The 17,066-nt window shown below is 38.3% G+C and overlaps 1 protein-coding gene across 1 annotated transcript in view; it reads right to left on the reverse strand.

The window, feature by feature from the left end:
- Positions 1 to 17,066, reverse strand: part of KCNN2 (potassium calcium-activated channel subfamily N member 2) — a 292,772-nt gene that overhangs the window by 22,557 nt on the left and 253,149 nt on the right. The window contains exons 5-6 of the mRNA XM_073677198.1: positions 11,372 to 11,482; positions 2,468 to 2,595 (exon numbers count right to left, since the gene is read on the reverse strand). Of these exons, the coding sequence (XP_073533299.1) occupies positions 2,468 to 2,595; positions 11,372 to 11,482 (239 nt within the window). The remainder of the gene's footprint in view (positions 1 to 2,467; positions 2,596 to 11,371; positions 11,483 to 17,066) is intronic.

Consider the following 17,066-nt stretch of genomic DNA (forward strand, 5'->3'; position numbering starts at 1 on the left):
TCATGTACATCATCCAATGTGGTGTACATGATACAATGTACAAGGTGCCCTGAAGGTGTCTATGCAAAAACTACAAACAAGAATGAATTTACACAGACACACAATCAGGAATGAACTGGACACGCCTGTGGGAAAACATTTCTCTGGCCCGGGACACTGTATGACAGATTTACAAGTCTTAATACTAAGGCTGCGTTCACACATTGCGCATTTGCTGCGTTTTTTTACGCGCGCATATTTTCCTGCAGTTTTTACCTGCGTTTTTTTACGCATACGTTTTTTCTGTAGTGTACACACATACTGTATTATGTAGTCTCTCCTGCACCTCCGTAAAAAAGCGCTGGAATTACGCAGTGTGTGAACACCGCTGCGTAATTCCATCGCTTATAATGGGCACAATATGTGAGAAAGCGCAGGCCGCGGTGCGTAAAGAATTGACATGTCAATTCTTTACGCAGCTGCGCTTTCGCGCTGAGTAAAATCACACAGTGTCTGAACGGCAAAGTGAATTTCCCATTCACTTTGCTGGTAGACACAAGGCACATTGCGTATTTTGAAAAAGCGCGCGCAAAAATATCTCTCTGGACAACAGAGAGAAATAATTGTGAATTCAAACTGATAAGAATGTTCAATTCCTTGACAGTAGGACTTAGTTTAACACCTGGACTTAAGACTCACTACGTGGATTCAATTCACACCCCCACCAGACGGACTACAGATAACTAAACATTCCCACAGACTTGCCATTTGTAGTGAAAAACCCTAATTTAATTTCCTTGGCTTATCATTAGGAGGCATCAGCCCTTATACCTCATGAACAAATGTCCTGCTGTAATATCTCTTAAATGTTGTGCCTTTGTCTTATCAATTAATTTGTAATCCAGCCTGAAGAAGGAGCCTCTGTGCTCTGAAAGCTTGCAAATATATTTTTTTCTGGTTAGCCAATAAAGTTATCACTCTAAAAATACTTTCTTTTCTCATTTTTGGGCATAAAAGTATTTACAAGGAAATTGGACTCAAATTTGATTCTCCACAGATCGATGCAATCATCTTTTGTTGCTGCCATTATACTAATACAGCTGCATAGTACCTTTTAATGCTTCCTTTAGGGAACATTGACATAATTCTCTATGTATGCAAAGTTTCAGACTGGAGATGAGCGAATCTTTTAAAAATAAAATTCAGCAAATTCGCCTAATCTTCCCAGGAAATTCGATTTGCTGCAAATCAATTCACCATGAATCAAAAGTATTCCAAAGCATCCAAGTACCCTAATAAACATGTATGCGTTGAATTTTTCACCATGATAGTGGTAAAATAGCAATGTATTTGGTGCAATTTTTTGAATAGTGTGGAAAAAAAAAGCAAGGGCGATTGCAAAGTTTGTTTTATGACTTTCCCTCCCTATCTCTATAGCTAAGCTATAAGCTGTGACACCCTCTAAGTATCCAGATTCACTATAAAATGGCTCCTGCAATTCCTACTTCTACTTTCATGCGGATTATGATGGTCCCTCCTGATTGGCTGTGCTGTATGAAGTGAAGTGACAGATGCAAAGCATCAGAAAGAAGCCTGCCCAGTCTCACACAAGGTCATGTGAGTCTTCTCTAGCTGATGCAATTTTCTGCATTGTGTAAAATGGCGGCGACTTTTTTTGGTGAATCATGCACAGCAAATTGGAAATTGTTTGACTTCACTGCGTTCAGCGAATTCCGAAGTATTGAAGAATTAATTTTGAATTGAATAGAGTCACTCATCTCTACTTGAGACTATAAATAATACGTATATCACTACCTAAAAAAAAATAACTTGAATATATGTTAAAGGCTGCACTCGAAGTCCTGCTTTCCATATACCAAGTAAAGCAACGGAAAATGTGCCAGACACATAACAACAAAGCCTAACAAAAAGACTGTAAATATAATTTCAACTAAAAATTATCCTCTAAGATGAAAACAGGTGAAACACTAGTTGTGAGAATCCTTTTATGTCTTGATTCTATACCTGATGATAACTACAAATAATACACACTGTTAATATGCTGAGATCAATCTTTAAATACAAGATTGATTACATTTCTTAAATAGAATAAATCAGAGGAGAATGTCTGTTCATATGAGAAACTATTCCCCTGGGAGAAGAGAGCATCGTCATCTCCATTTGGTAAAAGGTTCTGTAGTGTAAGGAGCCCAATAAAGAAAGGCTGATCTTTTTGATCTTTATGATCCTTTAGGTAACTTGTCAATCTTTTAAAATTATGATTAGTCCAAGACATGTTAATCGAGAAGTAATATAATCCTATATATATATCAAATGTCACATGATCCAAAGACTTTACTATAAGGCAACAAGTCCCTCATTACAGGGTAATATTTATTATTTAAATCAAAATTCTCATTAAAAAAAATAAATCAACGTAATGTCCTTAGAAAATGTATCCAAATAAAATGACTTGTACATCACTTACTGGTGGATAGCCTGTAAGAATTTTCGCTGATGTTTTCTTACTCTTGCGTGATCTATCTTTTTGACCAGTTTTGTATTTTTGTAAATTAACCATGTTTCCCTGAGAACATTAGCTGCTGCGTTTTTCACCTGAGGAGAAAACAGAGAAAACCGTAGTAAAAGATTAGAAGGTTTATCTACATAGAGTTTTTGTATTATAGGTAGTTTCTAAATAAAACTTGAGTTTACTGACATTGGTGGAGAGATACATAACACCATTAAATATACCTACATTTGTTTGTGAACCAATAATTTCAGAAAAATATGTTACACTCATAACTAGTATTTCTAAAACACATTGTAACTAAAATGCATGGATGGGCCTAGTCATAAGTCTTGAATTCTCCACAACTACAGAAACCTAAGTTCATACAAAGGTGCTTGAAAGGTGGTGAATCCTTCAGAATTTTCCAGATTTCTGCATAAATTTGACTATTGATAAATGATAAAACAAAAAAACTGAAAAGAATAAACATTTCTGAAAATAGTTAGCACACAACAGAACTATGTAAACTGAAAATGATTAAGAATTATTTTGACATGAAAGGAATGAATTATAAGTGAAAAATTAGGGACATTAAACCACCCTATGAAAAAAAAAATCGAAAAATGTCTGGTCATTTAAGGCTGAAACACTCTGGTCATTAAAGGGGGTGTTCCATCACATTATCAATGAATATCTGTGGGCTCAGAAGAATATAATAAAAAAAACTGTACTCACCTCCTGTATGTTGACTTTTCCTCCACTATCGCAGATGGGTCCCCTGCCAGACTGCTTACTTCAACAACCAGTGAGGGGCATCACGTAACAGCTGCAGCCAATCCGGGTCCGATCAGTTAGAGCTGTCAGATGATGCCCCCTGCTGGATATTGATGCCAGCTTTCAGAGGGGGACACAGCTGGAATAGTGGAAGAGCTGCAGCTACCCAGGAGGTGAGATTTTTTTTTTTATTACACGCCCCTCAGCCCATAAAGTTTCATTGTTAAAGGAAATCTGTCAGTAGGATCAGCTCTCCTAAGCCATCTATATGACCTTGCAGATCATTGTCTTATTCAAGAGAAATCCATGTTTTTCTTAATATGTAAATTAGCTGTTAAAATCTATGGGCCGGACATAGATCTCCCTGAGAATCTGCCTCTAGAGATTATTTTAAATGAAAGGAGGTGTTACCAGTGTGAGACATGTAGATCAGGAGAGCAAACTGTCAGTCACTATCTATGTCACACTGGTAACATCCCTTTTATTTAAAGTAAGCACTGGAGGCAGATTCTCAGGGAGATCTATGTCACATCCCATAGATCTTAACAGCTTATTTATATATTAAGAACACTCTGGATAACTCTGGAATAAGACATAGGATCGCATACATCAAGGTACAATTTTATTCACCTTTCTATGCCTTGCATGCCCATAGGGTCGGCTATGGAGGATTGACCTTAATGACAGATTTTCTTTAATGTGGTGGAAACCCCATTTTAAGGGGTTAAAGGATGTATTCATCAACTACAGGTTTTGTTTTCAGAAACATGTATGCAACAATCTTTCTAATAAATGTAATATCTTTATATAAACTAAAGGAGATATTACCAGTGTGAGACATGTAGATCAGAAGAGCAGACTGACAGTCATTACCTCTGTCACACTGGTAACGTCCCTTTCATTTAAAGTAAGAACTATAGGCAGATTCTCAGGGAGATCTATGTCACATCCCATAGATCTTAACAGCTTATTTACATATTAAGAACACTCTGGATAACTCTGGAATAAGACATAGGATCGCATATATCAAGGTACAATTTTATTCAGCTTTCTATGCCTTGCATGTCCATAGGGTCGGCTAAGGAGGATTGACCCTAATGACAGATTTTCTTTAATGTGGTGGAAACCCCATTTTAAGGGGTTAAGGATGTATTAACTACAGGTTTTGTTTTCAGGAACATGTATGCAACAATCTGGCTAATAAATGTAATATCTTTATATAAACTAATGGATGAAAGATCAGTCAGAATCAGATTTCCAAAGAAGAAAAAAAGAAAAGATCAAGTGTGCAAATTGGAGACAGATTTGTTCTGACTGTTTCCAAACTGACAGTAATGTAAGATGTAAGTATAATTGATCAATTGCTGGTGGAAAAATAACACAAGCAATATATCTGAAAAGAAAGAGTCAAACAGAATATATATCACAAAGAATACTATGCGAGGCTTTGTGAGAACAAACTCTGCTTCCCATATGCTGTTGGCTTCTGTAATAAAAGACATCGCACAAATACAGAATTTCCGGATCACAAACTAAAAGTACACAATCAAAACACCATAAAAATTCCCTTACTTAAAAAAACCCTGTTCATAATAACGGCTACATTTCCACTTTGCCTCAAGTCCCTGATTCTAAATAACAATTAATATCATAATAAATCAACTCAACATTCATAGAGTAGCCTGGGGCAGTCACAAACTTAGTGTTCCTTTGTGCAAGAACAGTATGTTCTCCAACCACAATTGGAAAACGATGGTCATATGAAACCTTTCTCATTATTCTCTAGCAATTCCCTTACTGATGAGCCAATTTCAATAACCTTGTAACTGTGAACCTGCAACTACAGTCCAGCACATGCAATTCAATAAAAAATAGAACATATCCCAAAACTAAATACGATCATTTGTAATATGCTTTTTGAATAGTTCACTTGTATGAAGTGATTTCAATGAGTTCATGTGGCCTAATGTTCAGGTTCCTCCCTTTTAGTCAAGATAAAAAGATCTAATAAATAGGGATTGTCCAAAGCAGAAAACCCCTTTAACATCATATACTGTATTTCTAATCCTCAGTTAAATGTTTTATAAGGAAATTTGGGTGACAACTAGAGATGAGTGAATACATTTGAATGGAGTTGAATTCTACTCGAATTTTACAAAAATCCACATTCACCAAAATGCAGGTTTTTTATAATTTGCTTCCTCGTGGATTCAACAAATTGGCGGCAGTCGGATGATATTTTTCTGAATTATAAAGGGCCATCAAAAAGTTAAAATAAAAAAATGCCTTTAATCACCTGTCCAGTCCCTATGCTACTCACTGCTACCCAACCGATCCCAGCCCTCTCACACTGAATTGGGACTTCTGGCTTTCATGAGGCTCTGGAGAGTTCAGTGCATAAGTGCAGAAGGTCAAAATGCACATTGTGACGTCTTGACGCTGTGATCTTTTGTGTAGATGAACAGAACCTTCCCAGACCTCCTTAATGCTGGAAGTCCGGCTCAGAATGAGAAGCTCAGAAATTGTATATTTGCAGTGGATAACTTCCCCCCCCAAAAAAATTACACGAACAGGCAAATTAGAATTAATTAAAAATAATTAAGGGTCAGACATAGTATCCCATGGACCTTTGGTCAGTTACAACACTACTTAAAGGGCAACAGCGGTTCAAGAAAAATGAATGTGATAGGTGCTTTTTGAAATGCAATTTGTTAATCTAAACCATGGCTGTAGTCAGGCTTGAACTGGCCCACAGGAGAACAGGAGAATCCTCTGGTGAGCCCCCGTGCAAGAGTGGGCCACCATCCTCTTCTAAGAGCAGCACTTGGCACAATATACTTGAATCACAATGTATGGATAAAGGCATCTTATTCATTTAACAATCTGCCCAGTTCATTGTTATATAAAATTGTGATTGAGGATAATGTCATATTTGCATGTAGGTGAAAAGTGGCCCTGGAGATGGGTACTGGTGGGCCCTTGGCACCGCAGTCCGACACTGGCTATAGTGGTTTGTAAGGGACCCAATTAATAATCTTTAATGCTCAGGGTTCAGAGCCCTATCAGTTTGCCTTTGGCTGCAGTGGTTGTGATCTCAGAAACTGGTAGATGGTAGGTTTATACCTACCAGATGGAAGAGGACAACTGGTGTGTTAATAAATTAAGAGTCTATAACATATTCAAATGCAGCCCTTGAAGCTTTTTCCATTGAATTTTGTGGCTGAACATTAATTAGTGTAAGTTATTACATTTTTCATAAGAATTCCATCTAAATGCTTTAAAAAGAATCGTTACATGACAAAAATCAATAGCCTGTGGAGAAGTTGCTTTTTTACTAATGTCTCAAAATCTGTGTTGGGTAAAAATGCCTGGGACTACTGATGGAGAATTAATGAAGATTACAACTATATTCCACAGGGCACTTAATGTTCTACTCAAACAATCTGTATGTCTTTGAAAACTCAATGTCGAGTTCCAGTTGGTATTAAGAAAGACTGATCCTCATCTCATTCCAACAGGTCACTAGTGGTAAGAATATCTATTCAGCATGAGAAAGCTCATTCGAGTCACTCACTTTCCTTGACCTTCATGGTTTGATGTTCAGTGATCAATCTGGAGTAAGATATCCTAATCATTTCAGCAATTCAAAGCAGCTTAATTCAAACTATTACATTTCCTTTCATGACTTAAATCCACGAGCAGCAGGGGAGAAACGCTCTTCAGCTATGTTTTTCATCTTGTTTTGGTAGTAAACTCAGTAAAGACATAACGATGACCTATTTTTTTTTCTAAATGTACATACATACTGAGTTTATTTTTTAGTATTTTGTTTGTAAATTAAAGTTTAGTATTTTTTGTCATATAGGGCTACATCAGTGACACAAGTTTTCAACAAACTGAAAAAGTTCACACTACAGTTTTCCTAGATTGTCAATTCTGGTTATTAAGATTTTTAAACAAGTTAGCTTTTTTAATCACTTAATTTCCTAAAACACCTATTTTTTCTTTTACATGTTACACATTTCTTAGAAATATTCCTTTAAAGGGAATGTAATAACTTACTTTTTTCTGAACTCTTTGTTTGAAGTTTAATGAAATTTAAAAATGTTTTCCAATTTTTTTAAGCATAATTCCTGATAAACATGTATGTGATGTAGTGTAACTGTATTAAAATACACACTGATCACCGTCCTCTCTGGTTTCCAGCTCTGCTTTGGTCTTCCTGTGGCTCACAAGACTTGAAATCAGTCTAACCATTAACACAGAGGTTTAAATGTGGAGCGGAAGTCGCTTTTCTTAAAGAGAATCTGTCAGCAGTTTTTTACTATGTAATCTGAGAACAGCATAATGTAGGAGCACAGAACCTGATTGCTGTGATGTGTCACTTACTAGGCTGTGTTTGCTGTTTCAATACAATCAGTGCTTTATCAGCAGGAGGTTATCAGTACATGACAATTAGCCTTGTGCCTCCTAGTCCAACCCTGCCCACAGCACTGATCAGCAGCTCTCTGTCACTATACAATGTACACAGAAAGCTGTGGTGTGGTCGGGGTTATACACAGCTCAACAGCTCAGCTCTTCTACATCTACAACAGGGAAAACTGTGACTTTATCATAACTGCTGCACCCAGTAAACTAAGTGATACATCGCTGGAATCAGGGTCTCTGTCCCTACCTCATGCTGACGTCAGATTACATAGCAAAAACCTGCTTACTGCTTCCTGTAATGTATGTGTATGGAACCTCATTTTGAGCTTCATAGACTTACATTAGAAAAGAAGCACCACTCCATACAGTGTGAACAGCAAAACTGAAAAGTGGTCATGAGGGCCAGAAGAAGATGCAGCGCTGGGCACCTGGGAAGATGGCGATCAGTAAGTATTTAAATACACTTGCATTACAATAAATACATAATAAGGAGGGAATAGGGGAAATTAAAATTGACGTATTTAAAAAAAAAATAGAATACTCAGAGGAGCAACAGGAATAAAATAAGAGCAAAAACTGTCCACTTTTGACCTGGTGAAAGGTTCCCTTTAAACAGAAATCTTAATCAGCAACAATAATAATCTTAATTGCATTTAAGAAATGAATGAAAGCTTCTTGTATTGAAATATAAAAAAGTGCTTCCCCCATATTTCTACCCCTGCAAGCTGTCTACCAATCTGTGTTATTATAATCCAGGGATTTTATCCTCAAGTCATAAACTTCCCTTCACATTAATGGTAAAATGCTTTATGGTATTCTGTGCAAAATGGTTTACGCAGAAAGATTCACTGAAATATACTTACCGGAAAGACCAAAACAGCAATTACATTAAGTTATCCAATTACTGTAGAGATTTCTACAGGTTTCTGTACAATGTACTGGAGCTGTATTTATTTTAGAGCTTTTGCAGCACACAATTCACTAATAGAACTGTAATATATTGTATACTATAGCTAACAAACATGAAATATTGTGCCTGAATTATAGTATGTAAAGTAGAATATCTCAGGAGTTTGCTGTATACATAAGAGGGTGTAAGTAGACATATACAGATCCCCAAATTTCTAGCATGGTGACCTATTTCATTAAAATACAAATTTCAGACACTGAATATGATTTCCACTTTACATTTGCCACATACTAAAAAAATCTGGGAATTATGAAATAATATACTCAGTGATTTTTATCCATATTCATAAAGTGACAACAAGAAGAGTAGACATTTTTTGCTTTCAACACGGAATCATAATACCTAAATGTTGGCTATCCCTCTAACTTCTCATTTGATAATATCTGATAATCTTCTTTGGTTTTGGAGGTAAGTTGCAGTTTTGTAAAACTTATTATAGATCATAGAGACAAGTCAGAAGTTTTGAGTGATGACAGGCTGGATCAAAGCTGAGCGCTGCAATCCAGCATGCCATCCTTCATAGACACTGCAGAGCGCAGGCATGCTTGCGCTCTGCAGTGTCTCTGAAGGATGGCATGCTGGATGGCAGCACTCAGCTGTGATCCAGCCTGTCATCTCAATGCCATCCCAGCGTGGGAGAATTCTCCTGCTCAAGCGCTGAGCGCAGGAGAATTCTCCCACGCTGTCAGTGACGTGCATGAGGTGAGCTGAGCTCATTGGACATGAACTCACCTCATGCACGTCACTGACAGCATGGGAAAATTCCCCCGCGCTCAGCTCTTCAGCAGGAGAATTCTCTGACGCTCACTGCAAGCGCAGGAGAATTTTCCCACGCTGTCAGTGACGTGCATGAGGTGAGCTGAGTTCATTGGACATGACCTCGGCTCATCTTTATGCCGTCATAAAGGAGGAGCTTCTCAGTGTCTGCGGCATGGCAAGCTGGATGGCAGCTTTCGGCTGCGATCCAGCCTGTCATGTGAATGTAGCAGAGCTGGAGCCGTCGTGGGAACCATGGAAAGGTAAGGATGAGGTTGCTTTATTATTTTATTTTATTGCAGGAGATCGTTGGCTTCAGCTGGAATGGGCGTGATGGTAGGTATGGTTTAATTTAGAACAATAAAGAATTGTGTCTTTATTTCAATTAAAGGACTTTATTCTGGGTGTTTGTGTTTTTTTTTTAACTTTCACTATGGGGTTAGTAATGGGGGTGTCTTATAGACGCCTCTCCATTACTAACCTGGGCTTGATGTCAGCTGGCATTATAAGCTGACATCAACCCCAGCCCTATTACCCCACTGCCATCGCTACAGGGCAGTGGGAAGAGCGAGGGTAAGTGCCAGAATTGGCGCATCCTATGGAAGCGCCATTTCTGAGGTGGCTGATGGCTGGTGTTTCTAGCCTGGGAGGGGGCCAATATTCATGGCACCCTTCCTGGGCTATTAATATCAGCCCCCAGCTGTCTGCCGAGCCTTTGCTAGCTATTAAAATAGGGAGGACCCCACGTCATTTTTTTGGGGTTCCTCATTTTAATAGCTAGTAAAGGCTAGGTATTCAGCTGGGGGCTGAAATTAGTAGCCTGGGAAGCTCCGTGGGTATTACCCCCTTCCCAGGCTTCAAACATCTGCCTCAGCCGTCTGCTTAACCTCCGCTAGAGACTAAAATTATGGGGAACCCCACGCTAATTTATTTTTTAATAAATCCTTTATTTTAACACTAAATGACAAGTACAGTAATCAACACTATCACTGTACTTCTTATATATGCGACTGACATGTTTCTATGTATCTAATCTATGTGTGATTCTCTATTCTTTCTATTCTAAATTGTCGGGTACCGCTGCTGAAATGCCAGCCGGATTTTTTAAAGAGACGGTGCATGAAAACACTGCTATTTTTTTAAATAAATCCTTTTAACACTAAATGACAAGTACAGTAACCAACACTGTCACTGTACTTCTTATATATGTGACTGACATGTTTCTATGTATCTAATCTATGTGTGATTCTCTATTCTTTCTATTCTAAATTGTCGGGCACCGCTGCTGAATTGCCGGCCGGCTTTTTTAAAGAGACGGTGCATGAAAACACTGTCATTTTTTTTACTAAATCCTTTAACACTAAATGACAAGTACAGTAAGCAACACTGTCACTGTACTTCTTATATATGTGACTGACATGTTTCTATCTATCTAATCTATGTGTGAAGCTCTATTCTTTCTGTTCTAAATTGTCGGGTACTGGTGTATGCCGCTGTTGAATTGCCGGCTTTTCATGTAATACATTCTACATTATTCTTAGTTGTTTTCCTTCATGTAGAATTAACCTACAAGGAAACAAAGGGTTTATTTTTATTCCGATATTTGTGTCCCATTGACTTGCATTGGTTTCCAGTATCGGAATCGGCGATATCTGATATATTTTGGGTATCGGTCCGATCCAATCCGATATTTCCCGATATCGGAAGGTATCGCTCAACACTAGTCTTAATCTGTCTGGACAGGAAGAAAGTATTCAATGGAATGTGAAGGTTGCAGTCGGTGGGGAGCAAAGTACAGATGAAGAAAAAGCATGGGAGATGCACCATGGGCACCATATCATTTTTATAAGCACTCCCCAGTTTGGAAAATATTTGCTTGGATACACTTTTCCATTGACATCCCAACCCTTTACAGTCACATAATAATGCAAAAATGAGCATGGCTTGCTTACTCTTTTAGTGAGCTGTGTATCCATCATGAAATTGTGAACATGTTTCTCTGCTTTGGTAAGTTCTAGCTTTCTTGCAACCACAGCAACGACAAGGGCAGTGCATCCAGCGCCCTGAAATCAATAAGACAAAGGAACAGTCATTTCAGAGCTACATTACATTAAATGTAAAACTACAAATCCGTCTTTACACAAAGTTATTTTTTTGCTCCTATGTGATCTAGAAAGCATTGGGCACAGCCTCCTACACACACACATAGCTGCTCTGAACGATGGTCCAGCCGACATTAGCGGGTTTGGACGACATTAGTCTACTGTGCATGGGGCCTTAACTTCGGAAATTGTCTTGAGTACAAATGGGCTACTGTTTTGTCACTTACGGCTCCTATGCAGACCCATGTCAGCATACATACAGTATACAACATTTCTCTAGAGCCTCACACTCCTATGGAATAGGTGGATATACATTTTATATCAAGAAAAAGCCTGAACATAAATCAAAGCAAACACTTTACCATCAATGAAAATATTCTAATTTAATAGGACTTTAAAAGTACATCTTCACAAACATGACTAAGCAATCGCACAACATGCACTGCTCTCTAGGATCAACTTTTTATGGCTTTTTTTATATAATATTTTTCTAATATAAACATCATATCCAAATTCGCAGACTGTAAGGATAAACATATGTAATACACAAGCTGCCCATTTAGTTTACGAAACAAGAAGATCAAATTTTAATGTATCCTTTATTAGAAAATAGTCTTAAAGTCTAGATTAGTATAAAGGTGAATATTTCTTTATATATGCCAAAGTCTAAGTTCACGCAAACGTATGAAAAATAGTCTGTTTTCCATCCAGGGATAATGGACAATATTTCACCCATATAATAGTTTGTGTGTCCCTTTTTCATGTCCTTATGTCATCCGTATGTCATTTTTTTTTACATCTGTATGACATCTGTTCTTTACAGTAAAAAAATAAAAAAAATTGAAGGCATAATTAATTTTTCTATGACATCTTTATGGATCTATATAAAACAGATTCAATATAGTTTATGTCTATACTGTATCCATTTTTGTGTGCACCCATTGTAATGTATGGATAATATTCATCCGAAAAGAATACGATTAGTACATGCTGCATTTTTTTAACACAGACCTTTTGTCCATGTGGTAAAAACTATCAAGTGAACCAACACATTAATTAACATTGGGCTATATGCTGTCTGTGCGCGCTCCATTTTCCAGATGAACATCACACAAACCAAAAATATCTTTTTCCAATCTTAACCTGCAGCTTAAGTTTAGTGGTGACTATTAATCTAAATGGAGAAAACAAATTTGACAGTAGTGGTACAAAAAAGATGCAAAAATTAATTATTATTAGTTGTGTCAGGATCACACAACTGTAGATTCACTCATCCGAGAGAATCGGGTCATTATTCTAATGAACTCTGATCAAACTCTGATCTAAGTGTCAGCATAGTGTGATCCGTTCCTCTTGAATGAGGAGAAGGTGGAGATCAAAACTGGACTGCATTCAGATGTCATCCGAATGCAGTCTAATAATTTCCATGCAACCATAGACTTGAATGGGCGAGTCTTGTCCGATTTACGAGTCAAATCGCAGTCTGCTGCTATTTTTTTCTCATGCCAAATCAACATGAGAAAAAAAAAGTTGATCAGCACTACCCAAATTACATATTATTGGTCCGAATAAGCCCTTCAAGATCGATGACGTATGTTTATGTCATCGGTCGGGTCCCTGCCTTTGATGCGGGCTCACACAGTGAGCCTGCATCTTTCACCGCACTTGATGGCAGATTTAGACAGACATCAAGTGCCTCTAACAGCTACGGGTGGAGCTGATATCCACTTGCGTCTGTTAACCAGTTACATGCCGCTGTCAATCACTGACCATAATTTAACAAGCGCAGAAAGGAAGTGCGTCATTGATGCCACCTATCGGTGCCCCTGTCAAGTCATCGCGGGGCGCCGATAGGCTGTCATGATAGCCGGGGGTCTGCCGTGGCCGGCATTCATAGGAGATCGTGATTTTTGCTATATAGAGCACCGGCATTCGGAAGATCGCAGCTTCAAGTCTTCTAAGGGGACTATTAAATAAAGTAAAAGTAAAAAAAAAAAAGTTTCAAAAAATATTTAAGAAAAAAAAACAGTTCAAATTGCCCCCCCTTTGCCCCATTAAAAATAAAACAATGAAAATAAATAAAAATACTCATATTTGGTATCTCTGCATTCAAAAATGTCCAACTTATCAAAATATAAAGTAAATGAATCAGATCGGTAAACGGCAAAACGAGAGAAAAGCTCAAAATGAGAGAATTACGGCTTTTGGTCGCCCCAACATTGCAACAATAAAATGCAATAAGAGGCGATCAAAACATCGTATCTACGCCAAAATGATATCAATAAAAACGTCAGCTCAGGGAGCAAAAAATAATCCCTCACCCAGCCCCAGATCACAGAAAATGGAGAAACTACGGGTCTCGGAAAATGGCGACAAATGCAAAAACGTTTTTTCATACAAATTTCAGAATTTCTTTTTAACACTTGAATAACAAATAAATAAGTGTTTAATTTTTTTATGGTAAATGTGGTTTGACAGTAAAATCTGTTTTTAAAACCAATAAATCTTATATGGATATATGGACTGTCTGACCTCCACATCCAAAAGGAAGCGCCATGCCAAGTTCTTCTTTACTTGTATAACAAATAAACTGTACATGTTTGATATCTGCATACTCGTAATGACCTGGGGAATCATATTGCCAGCTCAGTTTTACCATATAGTGAACATGGTAAATAAAAAAACAACTGTGGAATTGCCCTTTTTTTGCAATTTCACCGCGCTTGGAATTTCTTTCCCATTTTCCAGTACACTATATCAATGGTGTCGTTCAAAAGTACAACTTGTCCCACAAAAAACAAGCCCCATACGGCCATACTGACAAAAAATAAAAGTTATGACTCTGGGTAGAAGGGGATGAAAAAACAAAAACAGAAAATTGCCCGGGGTTGAAGGGGTTAATATGGTAGTGTGAGCGAGCCCTAAGGGTAATTTCACACAAAAACCCACACAATTTTTGTGGCAAAAAAGCTGGAGCCAGATGTTTGTCTGTAGTAAAATACTGAATGTAATACAATCAGTACGGTTTTGAGGCATTTTACACACTTTGTTGCATCTTCTGGATCCTTTGCTTTTTTTGTGAGATGCTAGAAATTTATTACAAATGTATTAAATTAATACAAAATTATTCTTTTTTTTACTTCTTAATGAATCCCTATGGCGTTTCTATGGCAGCTGCTGACAGGTCTTCTGATGTGAAGTCTTTTTATGGTGGCACTTGAGAAGTAGAATACACTGCACATTTCTCACGCTCAGGTTGATGCTAACAGCCTTGGTTATGAGGCACTGATTACAGACCAATAAAGTTGGTGTCGGGTCATTTAACAACTTAGATGCCCTGGTCAATAGCAACGGAGGCATCTAAGATGTGGGATATAAGTAGGTGGCTTCCCTCTGAAGGCCCATTGGGCTCCTGCTATATACAGTGCCTACAAGTAGTATTCAACCCCCTGCAGATTTAGCTGGTTGACACATGCGGAATTAACTTGGCATTGTGACATTTGTACTGTAGATCAGTCTGGAAGTGGGAAATGCACTGCAGCAAATTTTTTTATTTTTTTTTAATTTATTTATTTTTTTAAAACGTTAAAAGTTAATTCAGAGTGTCATTTATTATTCAACCCCTCAAACCACAAGAATTCTGTTTGGTCCCCCTAAAGTATTAAGAAGTAGTTCAGGCACCAAGAATAATGAGCTTCACATGTGTGGATTAAAGATCTCTTTTGCCAGCCTTTTCTGATTATTTAAGACCCTCCCCAAACTTGTGAACAGCACTCAGACATGGTCAACATGGGAAAGACAAAGGAGCATTCCAAGGCCATCAGAGACAAGATCGTGGAGGGTCACAAGGCTGGCAAGGGGTACAAAACCCTTTCCAAGGAGTTGGGCCTACCTGTCTCCACTGTTGGGAGCATCATCCGCAAGTGGAAGGCTTATGGAACTACTGTTAGCCTTCCACGGCCAGGACAGCCTTTGAAAGTGTCCTCCTATGCCGAGGCCAGGCTTGTCCGAAGAGTCAAGGCTAACCCAAGGACAACAAGGAAGGAGCTCCGGGAAGATCTCATGGCAGTGGGGACATTGGTTTCAGTCAATACCATAAGTAACGTACTCCACCGCAATGGTCTCCGTTCCAGACGAGCCCGTAAGGTACCTTTACTTTCAAAGCGTCATGTCAAGGCTCGTCTACAGTTTGCTCATGATCACTTGGAGGACTCTGAGACAGACTGGTTCAAGGTTCTATGGTCTGATGAGACCAAGATCGAGATCTTTGGTGCCAACCACACACGTGACGTTTGGAGACTGGATGGCACTGCTTACGACCCCAAGAATACCATCCCTACAGTCAAGCATGGTGGTGGCTGCATCATGCTGTGGGGCTGTTTCTCTGCCAAGGGGCCTGGCCATCTGGTCCGCATCCATGGGAAGATGGATAGCACGACCTACCTGGAGATTTTGGCCAAGAACCTCCGCTCCTCCATCAAGGATCTTAAGATGGGTCGTAATTTCATCTTCCAACAAGACAACGACCCAAAGCACACAGCCAAGAAAACCAAGGCCTGGTTCAATAGGGAAAAAGTCAAGGTGTTGGAGTGGCCTAGTCAGTCTCCTGACCTTAACCCAATTGAAAACTTGTGGAAGGAGCTCAAGAATAAAGTCCACATGAGACACCCAAAGAACCTAGATAACTTGGAGAAGATCTGCATGGAGGAGTGGGCCAAGATAACTCCACAGACCTGTGCCGACGATTATTAGCTGTAATTGCAAACAAGGGTTATTCCACAAAATATTAAACATAGGGGTTGAATAATAATTGACCCACACTTTTATGTTTAAAATTTAATAAAATTCAACTGAGCAACATAACTTTTTGGTTTGTAAGATTTATGCTTCTGTTCATAAAACCTACTCTCGTTTGCAGTTTGAAGGCTCTAACTTATTTGCATCTTATCAAACCAGCTAAATCTGCAGGGGGTTGAATACTACTTGTAGGCACTGTATATGGGGGCTTTAACTAATAACAAGAAATACAGCCAGAGGTTTTTTTTAAAAAAAAAATGCAAGAAAATAATGAAAAACCTCTTTAAGTGATAAGACTCTCAGTCTGAAGCCAGCACTTGTGTAGTTTACAGAGAATGGATTGGTCGGCTTTTACTGAACTAATTTACCTGTCTTTATTAAGTTCCTTATCTTCCCTTAGTGGTGTCTAGTAGCAGCACACTGCCCTCTCCCCATTGAGAAAACATGCACACTAGGCTTACATGCATGTGTATGGGCAGCAGAATACTGGATTTACTTTGCTTTCTACATTTTATCAAAGCCTGATTAATACCTTCTTGTAATAACTTAGAGATGTACATACTAATAGATTTTTAACATGCTAAAAAGTTTATTCACTTATTCAATTGGCTTGAAGAAAATATTTTTAAGGGTATGTTTCAATATGGTAAGTTATCACATGTGAATAAAATAGTTAAAATGTGCTGAGTGCTGTGACCCCCACCATACCACCACTGCTGTTCCTGAAGCTCCAAGGTGCCCCATTTGA

Source organism: Phyllobates terribilis, unplaced genomic scaffold (genome assembly GCF_046119375.1).
Source record: "Phyllobates terribilis strain yellow unplaced genomic scaffold, ASM4611937v1 Scaffold_1__5_contigs__length_1240528914, whole genome shotgun sequence".
In the NCBI taxonomy this organism is placed as follows: domain Eukaryota; kingdom Metazoa; phylum Chordata; class Amphibia; order Anura; family Dendrobatidae; genus Phyllobates; species Phyllobates terribilis.